Source organism: Oncorhynchus masou, chromosome 21 (assembly GCF_036934945.1).
Source record: "Oncorhynchus masou masou isolate Uvic2021 chromosome 21, UVic_Omas_1.1, whole genome shotgun sequence".
In the NCBI taxonomy this organism is placed as follows: domain Eukaryota; kingdom Metazoa; phylum Chordata; class Actinopteri; order Salmoniformes; family Salmonidae; genus Oncorhynchus; species Oncorhynchus masou.
In genome coordinates this window covers 52,520,979-52,535,337 of record NC_088232.1, presented here as the reverse complement: position 1 = coordinate 52,535,337, position 14,359 = coordinate 52,520,979, and the positions used below count along the sequence as shown (strand labels likewise).

Here is a 14,359-nt window from a genome sequence, read left to right as displayed (position 1 = left end):
AAGTTTGAAATATCCAATAAATGTCGTTCCACTTCATGATTGTGTCCCACTTGTTGTTCATTCTTCACAAAAAAATGCAGTTTTATATCTTTATGTTTTGAAGCCTGAAATGTGGCAAAAGGTCGCAAAGTTCAAGGGGGCCGAATACTTTCGCAAGGCACTGTACTTGCTGTGTGTTGACAGAAGAAGTGAGAGCTGTAGAAGTGGTTGATGTTTTATAGGGTGTGTGTGAGAGGGGTTGCTCTTGTTGTCACAGGTTAATCATTGTCTATGAGTAGAGGTGGAATGCTGCCTGAAGCAGACTCCCTCTCAGTCTTTATTTAGAATGACACACCAGATTGGGTAATTAAAATAAGCATACAGGTATCATCAAACAAGGAGATGGGGTGATGGTGGTGGTGTGTCTGTTTTTAAATATAGCAACAATAAAACAATGAGAGGTTAATGTCAGATGGGAGTGCCTTTTCTTTGTTCAGGTGACATTAACGACATGGGACCTCCCTTTTGCACACACAGACACATGTCTGGGTTTCTTAATTTTAATTTCACCTTTTTAGTTAACTAGGTAAGTCGGTTAAGAACAAATGTCTTATTTACAATGACGACCTGAGACGTGGTCCCGTAATATTTGATTGTTTCTGATGTCAGGGAAGTTTTTTTTTAATGGTCTCCTTCAATACTCATCGCTAATTAGTGGGATTCTGATCAGTGTACCAAACTCAACACTCCAATCTTCCTCTATCTCTGTGTGTGTGTGTGTGTGTGTGTGTGTGTGTGTGTGTGTAGGAACGTGGAGGCTGATGTAGCCCTACGTAGTACCGCAGCAGTGTTTACTTACTGTAAGTCCAGAGGGCTGTTTGCTGGAGTCTCTCTGGAGGGATCCTGCCTCATAGAACGCAAAGACACCAACCGCAAGTACGTTACACCCCGTGTGTGTTGTAATATTGTGTGTGTGTTGTAATATTGTGTGTGTGTTGTAATATTGTGTGTGTGTTGTAATATTGTGTGTGTGTTGTAATATTGTGTGTTTTGTATTAATGTGTGTGTTGTATTAATGTGTGTGTGTGTGTGTTGTATTAGTGTGTGTGTGTTGTATTAGTGTGTGTGTGTTGTATTAATGTGTGTGTGTGTGTGTTGTATTAATGTGTGTGTTGTATTAATGTGTGTGTGTGTGTTGTATTAATGTGTGTGTTAGGTTCTACTCCCAGGACATCCGTGCGTCGGCCATATTGAATGGAGATGTAGAACCTCCCCCAGAAGCTGATGACCTGTACTGTGTCCTGGAGAGCTACACAGATAAATACACTACTGAGTGGACAGCCAAACACCTAGCGCAGAAGGTACTATATTATTATTATTATTATAGTACACTACAGAGTGGACAGCCAAACACCTAGCGCAGAAGGTACTATATTATTATTGTAGTACACTACTGAGTGGACAGCCAAACACCTAGCGCAGAATGTACTATATTATTATTATAGTACACTACTGAGTGGACAGCCAAACACCTAGCGCAGAAGGTACTTTATTATTATAGTACACTACTGAGTGGACAGCCAAACACCTAGCGCAGAATGTACTATATTATTATTATAGTACACTACTGAGTGGACAGCCAAACACCTAGCGCATAATGTACTATATTATTATAGTACACTACTGAGTGGACAGCCAAACACCTAGCGCAGAAGGTACTATATTATTATAGTACACTACTGAGTGGACAGCCAAACACCTAGCGCAGAAGGTACTATATTATTATAGTACACTACTGAGTGGACAGCCAAACACCCAGCGCAGAAGGTACTATATTATTATAGTACACTACTGAGTGGACAGCCAAACACCTAGTGCAGAAGGTACTATATTATTATTATTATAGTACACTACTGAGTGGACAGCCAAACACCCAGCGCAGAAGGTACTATATTATTATAGTACACTACTGAGTGGACAGCCAAACACCTAGCGCAGAAGGTACTATATTATTAAAATACACTACATGACCAAAAGTATGTGGACAGCTGCTCGGCAAACATTTCATTACAAAATCATGGGAATTAATATGGAGTTGGTTTCCCCCTTTGCTGCTGAAACAGCCTCCACTCTTCTGGGAAGGCTTTCCACTAGATGTTGGAAACATCGCTGCTATAACAGCCTCCACACTTCTGAGAATGCTTTCCACTAGATGTTGGAAACATCGCTGCAGAGACTTGCTTTTGTTCAGCCACGAGCATTAGTGAGGTCGGGCACTGATGTTGGGCGATTCGGCCTGGCTCACAGTTGGCGTTCCAATTCATCCCAGAGGTGTTCGATGGGGTTGAGGTCGGGGCTCTATGCAGGCCAGTCAAGTTCTTCCACACCGATCTCGTCAAACCCTTTCTGTATTGACCTCGATTTGAGCACAGGGGCATTGTCACGCTGAAACAGGAAAGGGCCTTCCTCAAACTGTTGCCACAAAGTTGGAAGCACAGAATCTTCTAGAATGTCATTGTATTCTGTAGCATTAAGAGTTATCTTCAATGGAACTAAGAGACCTGAATCATGAAAAACAGCCTCAGACCAAACAAACCCAGATTCGTCCGTCGGACTGCCAGATGGTGAAGTGTGATTCATCACTCCAGAGAACGTGTTTCCACTGCTCCAGAGTCCAATGGCGGCGAGCTTTACACCACAAGAAAACCCATTTTGTGAAGCTTCCTAATGAACAGTCCTTGTGCTGACGTTGTTTCCAGAGGCATTTTGGAACTTGGTAGTGAGTGTTGCAACCAAGGACAGATTTTCATGAGCTTCAGCAATTGGCAGTCCTGTTCTGTGAGCTTGTGTGGCCTACCACTTCGTGGCTGAGCCGTTGTTGCTCCTAGACATTTTTACTTCACAATAACAGCACTTACAGTTGACCCGGGGCAGCTTTAGCAGGGCAGAAATTGGACGAACGGACTTGTTGGAAACGGGCATCCTATGACGGTGCCACGTTGAAAGTCACTGAGCTCTTCAGTGCGGGACATTCTACTGCTAATGTTTGTCTATGGAGGTTGCATGGCTATGTCCTCCACTTTATACACCTGTCAGCAACGGGTTTGGCTGAAATAGCTACATCTGCTCATTTGAAGGAGTGTCCTCATACTTTTGTGTGTTTGTATATATCACAGGAGGCTGTTGGCACCTTAATTGGGGAGGACAGGTTCGCTCTCTTCCAGACATTATGAGCCACCCTCCTCTCAACAGCCTCCTCTGGAAATATACTGTCTATTATATATGGTTCTGGATACCACTGACTGAACACTGTATTTACATCACATTTGAGCTACTTACAGTTTGTTGCATTCATATTGACATAGCAGGTAGGCACGGCAACCACATCTCCCAGTCATAGTAAAACCTTCCTCAAGAAAGCGGCCATTATCAGTCGGTAAGAAACGGTCAGGAAGGTTTTCACGGCAGTAGTTTTATATTGATAAATGTACTGATGGACACTCTGCTGGATCTATAGGATTACTGCATTGTTGTGTATTATAGAATACTACTGTCTTTTATATGGCAGACCATCAAACCCGTATGTTATAGAATACTACTGACTTTTATATGGCAGACCATCAAACCCGTATGTTACAGAATACTACTGTCTTTTATATGGCAGACCATCAAACCCGTATGTTATCGAATACTACTGTCTTTTATATGGCAGACCATTTAACCCGTATGTTATAGAATACTACTGTCTTTATATGGCAGACCATCAAACCCGTATGTTATAGAATACTACTGTCTTTATACAGCAGACTAATGTCTAATGTAAATCTACTCCTAAAGAACACTCCTTACCCCCAGGACACTGTCTACCCCTTAATGTGTACCAAGCTCTAATCCACAGCACCATGTTGGTCTACCCGGCTAATTGAGGATGTGTATGGTTGGTGTGTACCCTGCTAGTTGGGGATGTGTATGGTTGGTGTGTACCCTGCTAGTTGGGGATGTGTATGGTTGGTGTGTACCCTGCCATTTGGGGATGTGTGTGGTTGGTGTGTACCCTGCCGGTTGGGGATGTGTGTGGTTGGTGTGTACCCTGCCGGTTGGGGATGTGTATGGTTGGTGTGTACCCTGCTGGTTGGGGATGTGTATGGTTGGTGTGTACCCTGCTAGTTGGGGATGTGTATGGTTGGTGTGTACCCTGCTAGTTGGGGATGTGTATGGTTGGTGTGTACCCTGCTAGTTGGGGATGTGTATGGTTGGTGTGTACCCGGCTAGTTGGGGATGTGTATGGTTGGTGTGTACCCGGCTAGTTGGGGATGTGTATGGTTGGTGTGTACCCTGCTCTTTGGGGATGTGTATGGTTGGTGTGTACCCTGCTCTTTGGGGATGTGTATGGTTGGTGTGTACCCTGCTCGTTGGGGATGTGTATGGTTGGTGTGTACCCTGCTGGTTGGGGATGTGTGTGGTTGGTGTGTACCCTGCTAGTTGGGGATGTGTGCCCGGCTAGTTGGGGATGTGTGTGGTTGGTGTGTACCCTGCTGGTTGGGGATGTGTGCCCGGCTAGTTGGGGATGTGTGTGGTTGGTGTGTAACCTGCTTGTTGGGGATGTGTGTGGTTGGTGTGTACCCTGCTGGTTGAGGATGTGTATGGTTGGTGTGTACCCTGCTAGGTGGGGATGTATACACTGCTAGTTGGGTATGTGTGCCCGGCTAGTTGGGGATGTGTATGGTTGGTGTGTACTCTGCTAGTTGGGGATGTGTATGGTTGGTGTGTACCTGGCTGGTTGGGGATGTGTACCCTGCTAGTTGGGGATGTGTGCCCGGCTAGTTGGGGAAGTGTATGGTTGGTGTGTACCCTGCTGGTTGGGGTTGTGTGTGGCTGGTGTGTACCCTGCTAGTTGGGGATGTGTATGGTTGGTGTGTACCCTGCTAGGTGGGGATGTGTATGGTTGGTGTGTACCCCGCTAGTTGGGGATGTGTATGGTTGGCGTGTACCCTGCTTAGTCGAGGATGTGTGTGGTTGGTGTGTACCCTGCTAGTCGAGGATGTGTACCCTGCTATTTGGGGATGTGTATGGTTGGTGTGTACCCTGCTGGTTGGGGATGTGTATGGTTGGTGTGTACCCTGCTAGTTTGGGATGTGTGTGGTTGGTGTGTACCCTGCTAGTTGGGGGTTGGTGTGTACCCTGCTAGGTGGGGATGTATACACTGCTAGTTGGTGATGTGTATGGTTGGTGTGTACCCTGCTAGTCGAGGATGTATACACTGCTAGTTGGGGATGTGTGTGGTTGGTGTGTACCTGGCTGGTTGGGGATGTGTATGGTTGGTGTGTACCCTGTTAGTTGGGGATGTGTATGGTTGGTGTGTACTCTGCTAGTTGGGGATGTGTATGGTTGGTGTGTACCTGGCTGGTTGGGGATGTGTACCCTGCTAGTTGGGGATGTGTGCCCGGCTAGTTCGGGAAGTGTATGGTTGGTGTGTACCCTGCTGGTTGGGGTTGTGTGTGGTTGGTGTGTACCCTGCTAGTTGGGGATGTGTATGGTTGGTGTTTACCCTGCTAGGTGGGGATGTGTATGGTTGGTGTGTACCCCGCAAGTTGGGGATGTGTATGGTTGGTGTGTACCCTGCTAGGTGGGGATGTGTATGGTTGGTGTGTACCCCGCTAGTTGGATGTGTATGGTTGGCGTGTACCCTGCTAGTCGAGGATGTGTGTGGTTGGTGTGTACCCTGCTAGTCGAGGATGTGTACCCTGCTATTTGGGGATGTGTATGGTTGGTGTGTACCCTGCTGGTTGGGGATGTGTACCCTGGTAGTTGGGGATGTGTACCCTGGTAGTTGGGGATGTGTACCCTGCTAGTTGGGGATGTGTATGGTTGGTGTGTACCCTGCTAGTTGGGGATGTGTATGGTTGGTGTGTACCCTGCCAGTTGGGGATGTGTATGGTTGGTGTGTACCCTGCCAGTTGGGGATGTGTGTGGTTGGTGTGTACCCTGCTAGTTGGGGATGTGTGTGGTTGGTGTGTACCCTGCTAGTTGGGGATGTGTGTGGTTGGTGTGTACCCTGCTAGTTGGGGATGTGTATGGTTGGTGTGTACCCTGCTAGTTGGGGATGTGTATGGTTGGTGTGTACCTGGCTGGTTGGGGATGTGTATGGTTGGTGTGTACCCTGCTAGTTGGGGATGTGTGTGGTTGGTCTCATGCTTCTCTTCTCTCTCTCCTTCCATTCCTCTGTTTCTGGGTTGGGGATGTCCCTGTTAGTTGGGGATGTGTATGTGGTCCTCCAGCTAGACCCCTGGTTGGGGATGCTCCTTGGTGTGTACCCTGCTAGAGGGGATGTGTATGGTTGGTCTGTACCCTGCAGTTGGGGATGTGATGGTTGGTGTGTACCCTGCTAGTTGGGGATGTGTAAATATGTGTACCACACACATGTGTAGTGCCCTGCTGGTTGGGGATGTATGGTCGGTGTGTACCCCTTGATGTGTATGGTTTGTGACCTTTTGCCACATTTCAGGCTTCAAACATAAAGATATAAAACTGTATTTTTTACCCTGTGAAGAATCAACAACAAGGTGGTTTGACACAATCATGAAGTGGAACGACATTTATGGTGGATATTTTGGGGATGTGTATTTTTGTAACCTCAAATGGTTGGTGTGTACTGGCTGGTTGGGGAAAATGGTTGGTGTGTACCCTGCTGGTTGGGGATGTGTATGGTTGGTGTGTACCCTGCTAGTTGGGGATGTGTATGGGGTACCTGTGGTTGGGGATGTATGGTGGTGTGTACCTGGCTGGTGGGGATGTGGGGGTGTGTACCTGGCTGGTTGGGGATGTTGGTTGGTGTGTACCCTGTGGTGTGTACCCTGCTGGTTGGGGATGTGTATGGTTGGTGTGACCCTGCTCTGGGGATGATGGTTGGTTGTAGCTAAATGACTAATGATAAATACAATCCACCTGGGGATGTGTAATCAAGTCTCCGTATTGGGGATGTGTATGCACCTGGCTGTGATAGTCTCAGAGGTCCGTGAAACCGCAGAGGCATTATGAAGAATAATGTGAACACACCAGGCAGGTCCGTGATACCCTGTTGTGAAGATGTGTAGTTTAAACCCTGGTTTGGGATGTGTTTGGTTGGTGTGCACCCTGCTAATGGAGGATGTATACACTGCTAGTTGGGGATGTGTGTGGTTGGTGTGTACCCTGCTTGTTGGGGATGTGTGTGGTTGGTGTGTACCCTGCTAGTTGGGGATGTGTACTTGGTGTGTACCCTGCTAGTTGGGGATGTGAATGGTGGTGTGTATCAGTTGGGGATGTATGGTTGACCCTGCACTCTGGGGATGACCTGGTTGTGTGTACCCTGCTAGTTGGGGATGTGTCCCGGACTCAGTTGGGGATGTGTGCAAGGTGTGTACCCTGCTGGTTGGGGTTGTGTGTGGTTGGTGTGCCCATGGTCCCTGCTGGTTGGGGATGATGGTTGGTGTGTACTGCAGTTGGGTATGTGTGTGGTTGTTGTGTACCCTGCTAGTTGGGGATGTGTGGGAGACCCTCTGTGGGGGTTGGTGTGTACAATGCTAGTTGGGTATGTGTGTGAAGTTGTGTACCCTGCTAGTTGGGGATGTGTATGGTTATGTGTACCCTGCTAGTTGGGGATGTGTGTGGTTGGTGTGAACCTGGCTGGTTGGGGATGTGTATGTTTGGTGTGTAAAGATAGTTGGGGATGTGTGTGTTGTTGTACCCTGCTAGTTGGGGGTTGGTGTGTACCCTGCAGTTGGGGATGTGTGTGTGGTCACCAAACATGTGGAAGGTGGTACCCCACTGGTCAATGTGTGTGGTTGGTGTGTACCCTGCTAGTTGGGGATGTGTTTGGTGTGCCCTGCTTTGGGGATGTGTATGGTTGGTTTGTACCCCGCTAGTTGGGGATGTGTATGGTTGGTGTGCCAAATGGGGATGTGTATGGTTGGTTTGTACCTGCTAGTTGGGGATGTGTATGGTTGGTGTGTACCCAGCTAGTCGAGGATGTGTTTGTGGCCTGTGTACCCTGCTAGTCGAGGATGTGTACCCTGCTAGTTGGGGATGTGTATGGTTGGTGTGTACCTGCTGGTTGGGGATGTGTACCCTGGTAGTTGGGGATGTGTACCCTGTTAGTTGGGGATGTGTATGGTTGGTGTGTAAAGCTGGTTGGGGATGTGTGGTTGGTGTGTACCCTGCTGGTTGGGGATGTGTGTGGTTGGTGTGTACCCTTCCAACTGGTTGGGGATGATGTGTGGTTGGTGTAAACAAAATCTACAATGGAATGGTTCAAAAATAAACATATCCAGGTGTTAGAATGGCCAAGGGATGTGTAGTCCAGACCTGAATTGGGGATGAGAATCTGTGGAAAGAACTGGGGATGTGTACTGCTGTTCACAAATGCTCTTGGGGATGTGTATCACTGAGCTCGTAGCTGTTTTGCAATGGAGGAATGGGAAAGAATGTCAGTCTGGTTGGGGATGTGTATGGTTGGTTTGTAAACTGCTAGTTGGGGATGTGTGTGGTTTGTCATACCCTCAAGCGACTTACAGCTGTGATCGCAGCAAAAGGTGGACGCTCCTGCCACAAAGTATTAACTTAAGGGGGCTGAATCATTTTGCACGCCCAATTTTTCAGTTTTTGATTTGTTAAAAAGTTTGAAATAACCAATAAATGTCGTTCCACTTCATGATTGTGTCCCACTTGTTGCTGATTCTTCACAAAAAAATACAGTTTTATATCCTTATGTTTGAAGCCTGAAATGTGGCAAAAGGTCCCAAAGTTCAAGGGGGCCGAATACTTTCGCAAGGCACTGTGTGTATATATATACACACACACACACACACACACACACACACACACACACACACACACACACACACACACACACACACACACACACACACACACACACACAGTAGTGGTTTTATACCAGTAGCAGCATGCCTGCTTTGTAGTCAGTGACACCTTGTCTGTGTGGTTTGGCTACAATTCTTTGTCCATAAGGAAATTTCTATGACTTTGACTGATATGTAACTGTCTGTGATGTGTTACAGCAGTGAAGCCCTCCCTCTATCCAAGCGTCTCTGCTTTCAAATCTGGTAGCACAGGTGAGTGACCCTTTCCCTAAACCCTTCATCACCAACGTCCTCACCACCCTCTCTTGTTGGAACACAGTCAGTGCACCTCTTCTCTAGATCTTTACTGTCATGGAGATTGTGTTCTCCGTTAACTTAGTTTCTAAACCAGGAATCTGCAACCCTGTTCCTGGAGAGCTAACCTCCCCTTGTTTACACTACAACCCTAATCTAGCGCAAAAAAAACAACAAATCCACCATGCGGATCTAAGACTAACGTGCTTCTGTGCAGGTTGAATCAGGTTACTGACGGGTTGAGTCAGGTTACTGACAGGTTACTGACTGGTTGAGTCAGGTTACTGACTGGTTGAGTCAGGTTACTGACTGGTTGAGTCAGGTTACTGACGGGTTGAGTCAGGTTACTGACTGGTTGAATCAGGTTACTGACGGGTTGAGTCAGGTTACTGACGGGTTGAATCAGGTTACTGACTGGTTGAGTCAGGTTACTGACTGGTTGAGTCAGGTTACTGACTGGTTGAGTCAGGTTACTGACTGGTTGAGTCAGGTTACTGACTGGTTGAGTCAGGTTACTGACTGGTTGAGTCAGGTTACTGACGGGTTGAGTCAGGTTACTGACGGGTTGAATCAGGTTACTGACGGGGTTGAATCAGGTTACTGACTGGTTGAATCAGGTTACTGACTGGTTGAATCAGGTTACTGACTGGTTGAGTCAGGTTACTGACTGGTTGAGTCAGGTTACTGGTTACTTGAGGGCTGGAATTACTAGTCAGGTTGAGTCAAATTACTGGGTTGAGTCAGGTTACTGACGGGTTTACTGAGGGTTGAGTCAGGTTACTGACGGGTTGAGTCAGGTTACTGACGGGTTGAGTCAGGTTACTTAGGATGGAGAAGTGTGTGGGAGGGGTGATTATTTTCTTAGTCTTTCTCCCTCTTTCTCTCCCTTTGTCTGTTACTCTCTCTCCTTTCTTCCCTTTTTTCTCATCTCTCGCTCTATCGCCAGGGCTGTCATTACTCCTTCTAATGTCTGTGGTAGTCTTGGGCTGTGGCCCATTGACTGTATGGCAGTAGCTGCCCCCATTCTGGTTGGTGTTTGATCATCCTTCAGTGACCAGGGGAATGCTTTCATTTACACAGTGGCCGACCACCATGCCAAAACACACCACTGTTGACACGGCACGAGATAAGTGTGTGTGTGTGTTTTCGCTGCAGGTGAAGTGTGACATGAGGGGAAGATGGGTAGAGATTGTTTGTTTTCTTGGTGATGTATTAAACTGTGACCTCAAGTCCAGCCAAAATAAACATACTGGCTTCACAATGCACCCTGGGTAATAAGACCAGCTGTGTGTGTGTGTGTGTGTGTGTGTGTGTGTGTGTGCAGAGCACACTTCAAACGCAGTCGTCACACACCCCTCTAGTTAACGAGTGAGTGAGTGAGTGAGTGAGTGAGTGAGTGAGTGAGTGAGTGAGTGAGCTAACTAGAACTGCTACTTGGGAGGGTGTGTGACGACTGTGTTTGAAGTCTGCTCCGCACACACACAGCTGGTCATATTACCCAAGGTGCATTCTAGTTAGCTTGCGCTCTCTCTCTCTCGTTATCTTTCTCACGCTCTCTCTCTCTCTCGATCCTTCTCTCGCGCGCTCGCCCGTTTTCATTCGCTCGCTCGCTATCCCTCCCTCGCTCGCTGCCATCAGTCAGGATGTGGCCTAGAAGTTAATTGACAGCATGCCAGGGCAGATTGCAGAGGTCTTGAAAAAGAAGGGTCAACACTGCAAATATTGACTCTGCATCAACTTCATGTAATTGTCAATAAAAGCCTTTGACACTTATAAACACTTATAAAATGCTTGTAATTATACTTCAGTATTCCATAGTAACATCTGACAAAAATATCTAAAGACACTGAAGCAGCAAAGTTTGTGGAAATTAATATTTGTCATTCTCAAAACTGTACATAGTCAAAGCTTTCCTTCATTTTGGCTCAGTCACAGTGGTCAGGTATTCTGCCACTGTGTACTCTGTTTTAGGGCCAAATAGCATTCTAGTTTGCTCAGTTTTTTTTGGTTGATTCTTTCCAGTGTGTCAAAATAGTTAATTTTGTTTCATCATCATTTGGTTTGGTCTAAATGTGTTTCTGTCCTGAGGCTCTGTGGTGTCTGTGTTTGTGAACAGAGAATCAGCTGGCTGACGGGACTCTTCTATAGGTTCATCTCTGTAGGTCAGGGCTTTGTGGTGGAATGTGTGGGCATTCCTTTTAGGTGGATGTAGAATTGAACAGCTCTTTTCTGGATGTTGATCACTATAGGCCTAATTCTGCTCTGCTTGGTGTTTTGTGTTGTACACCAAGTATATTTTTGCTGAATTCTGCATGCAGATTGTGTTTGGTGTTTGTCCAATTTGGTGAATTATTGGTTGATGAGTGGACCCCAGACCTCACAATCATCGAGGGCCATGTGTCCTAGAACTGATTGAAGTATTTTTAGCCAGACCCCCTCTGCCATATCCTCTGTCTCTGCCTGCGCTCTCTGCCTGCGCTCTCTGCCTGCGCTCTCTGAGCTCTCTGTCTCTTGTCTCTCTGCGCTCTCTGCCTGCGCTCTCTGCCTGCGCTCTCTGCCTGCGCTCTCTGCCTGCGCTCTCTGCCTGCGCTCTCTGCCTCGCTCTCTGCCTGCTCTCTGCCTGTCTCTCCTGCGCTCTCTCTGTCTCTGCCTCTGCGCTCTCTGTCTCTGCCTCTGCGCTCTCTCTGTCTCTTGTCTCTGCTCTGCGCTCTCTGAGCTCTCTGTCTCTGCGCTGTCTCTCTGCGCTCTCTGTCTCTGCGCTGTCTCTCTGCGCTCTCTCTGTCTCTTGTCTCTGTCTCTGCGCTCTCTGCGCTCTCTGAGCTCTCTGTCTCTTGTCTCTCTGCGCTCTCTCTGTCTCTTGTCTCTGTCTCTGCTCTCTCTGTCTCTTGTCTCTTGTCTCTCTCTCTCTCTCTCTGTCTCTTGACTCTTCTCTCTCTTCTCTCTCTCCCTCTCTTCTCTCTGTCTCTTCTCTGTCTCTTCTCTCTCTCTCTCTCTCTGTCTCTTCTCTCTGTCTCTGTGTCTCTTCTCTCTCTCTGTCTCTTCTCTCTGTCTCTCTCTCCTCTCTGTCTCTTCTCTCTCTGTCTCTCTCTCTCTCTCTTCTCTCTCTCTCTCTCTCTCTCTGTCTCTTCTCTCACTCTCTGCGCAGGTATTGCCCTCTGGTGACAGTCGCTGTTGTATTTCTGTTTCAGAATCCTATAAGAGAAGTCCAAGTAGCACAAGGACAGTCCAAAGCGATTATGGTATTTATTATTAGGATCTATGTGGTCTGACACAACAGAAAATACGTTAAGACAAAAATACTTCACAATTTACATTTAAAGACAGTTCTAATACCTGAAAGGTAACATTTAATGTGGGAAACCGTTGAATCGTATCCGTTTTCACGCTCAAGTCTGCCGCATTGTATGTGCAACATTCCCTCAGTACAGGTTGATTTGAGAATGTTGCATGTAATGACTTGGATGTGCATTCAACAAGGCCTGCTGTTCACTGAATACACCTGTGATCATCTGACTGTTCCTAGGCGGGGTCGGGCCGTGGGACGCGGGGCCTGTCGTCGTGACGGCGGTACACCCGTTCACAGGGCAACAGCCTGGCGACCTGAGCTTCAACCCTGGCGACCGCATCACTGTGGTTACCAAGACAGAGTCGCAGTATGACTGGTGGGAGGGAACGCTGAACGGACGGACCGGAATCTTCCCCGCTAACTTCGTCTCCTACCCCTGAACGAACACACACACACGGACACACACAGACACACACACACACACGGACACACACACACACACACGGACACACACACGGACACGGACACACACACGGACACACACACACGGACACGGACACGGACACACACACACACGGACACACACACACGGACACACACACACGGACACACACACACGGACACACACACACACACACACACGGACACACACACACACACACGGACACGGACACACACACACACGGACACACACACACGGACACACACACACCGACACACACACACACGTACACACACACACACGTACACACGGACACATGGACACTTATATTGTTGGGAGTAATGTTTTCAACACACTACATGGACACATGATGTCCCACACTCCCAAACACGAACATTCTCCACAATGTTCAAGACTCACCAACTGACTCTGTTTACTGCAGTTCAGGGGAAGGTCTTCCTATAGGACGGTATGTGTAGCCACGCTGTCTTCCTATAGGACGGTATGGGTAGTCACGCTGTCTTCCTATAGGACGGTATGTGTAGCCACGCTGTCTTCCTATAGGACGGTATGCTGTCTTCCTATAGGACGGTAGTCACGCTGTCTTCCTATAGGACGGTATGGGTAGTCACGCTGTCTTCCTATAGGACGGTATGGGTAGCCACGCTGTCTTCCTATAGGACGGTATGGGTAGCCACGCTGTCTTCCTATAGGACGGTATGGGTAGCCACGCTGTCTTCCTATAGGACGGTATGGGTAGCCACGCTGTCTTCCTATAGGACGCTGTCTTCCTATGGACGGTATGTAGCCACGCTGTCTTCCTATAGGACGGTATGGGTAGTCACGCTGTCTTCCTATAGGACGGTATGGGTAGCCACGCTGTCTTCCTATTGGACGGTATGGGTAGCCACGCTGTCTTCCTATAGGACGGTATGGGTAGCCACGCTGTCTTCCCATAGGACGGTATGGGTAGCCACGCTGTCTTCCCATAGGACGGTATGGGTAGCCACGCTGTCTTCCTATAGGACGGTATGGGTAGCCACGCTGTCTTCCCATAGGACGGTATGGGTAGCCACGCTGTCTTCCTATTGGACGGTATGGGTAGTCACGTTGTCTTCCTATTGGACGGTATGGGTAGTCACGCTGTCTTCCTATAGGACGGTATGGGTAGCCACGCTGTCTTCCCATAGGACGGTATGGGTAGCCACGCTGTCTTCCCATAGGACGGTATGGGTAGCCACGCTGTCTTCCTATAGGACGGTATGGGTAGCCACGCTGTCTTCCTATTGGACCGTTCCTACCTGAACTTTACTCTTTGGCTCGCTATAGTCCAGTTCATTAAGGTCAGCCTGCTTTTGAAACCGTTCAAAACAGGGAGGGACCTACCTGAATTTGACCAATAGAAACTCTTGTTTTCATTGCAAAAAAAAAATGTTTTTCTACAGTGTTTTGATTAATGAATACACCCCCAGATGTTACCAGCCAGCTCTGTTAACTTCT

General features: G+C 47.7%; 1 protein-coding gene across 1 annotated transcript in view; it reads left to right on the top strand.

The window, feature by feature from the left end:
- The window catches only part of sh3yl1 (SH3 and SYLF domain containing 1), a 47,768-nt gene extending 34,343 nt beyond the window's left edge, over window positions 1–13,425 (top strand). The window contains exons 6-11 of the mRNA XM_064927043.1: window positions 787–915; window positions 1,196–1,340; window positions 6,258–6,315; window positions 9,036–9,089; window positions 12,320–12,370; window positions 12,655–13,425. Of these exons, the coding sequence (XP_064783115.1) occupies window positions 787–915; window positions 1,196–1,340; window positions 6,258–6,315; window positions 9,036–9,089; window positions 12,320–12,370; window positions 12,655–12,857 (640 nt within the window). The 3' untranslated portion in view covers window positions 12,858–13,425. The remainder of the gene's footprint in view (window positions 1–786; window positions 916–1,195; window positions 1,341–6,257; window positions 6,316–9,035; window positions 9,090–12,319; window positions 12,371–12,654) is intronic.
- The last annotated feature ends 934 nt before the right edge of the window (window positions 13,426–14,359 follow it).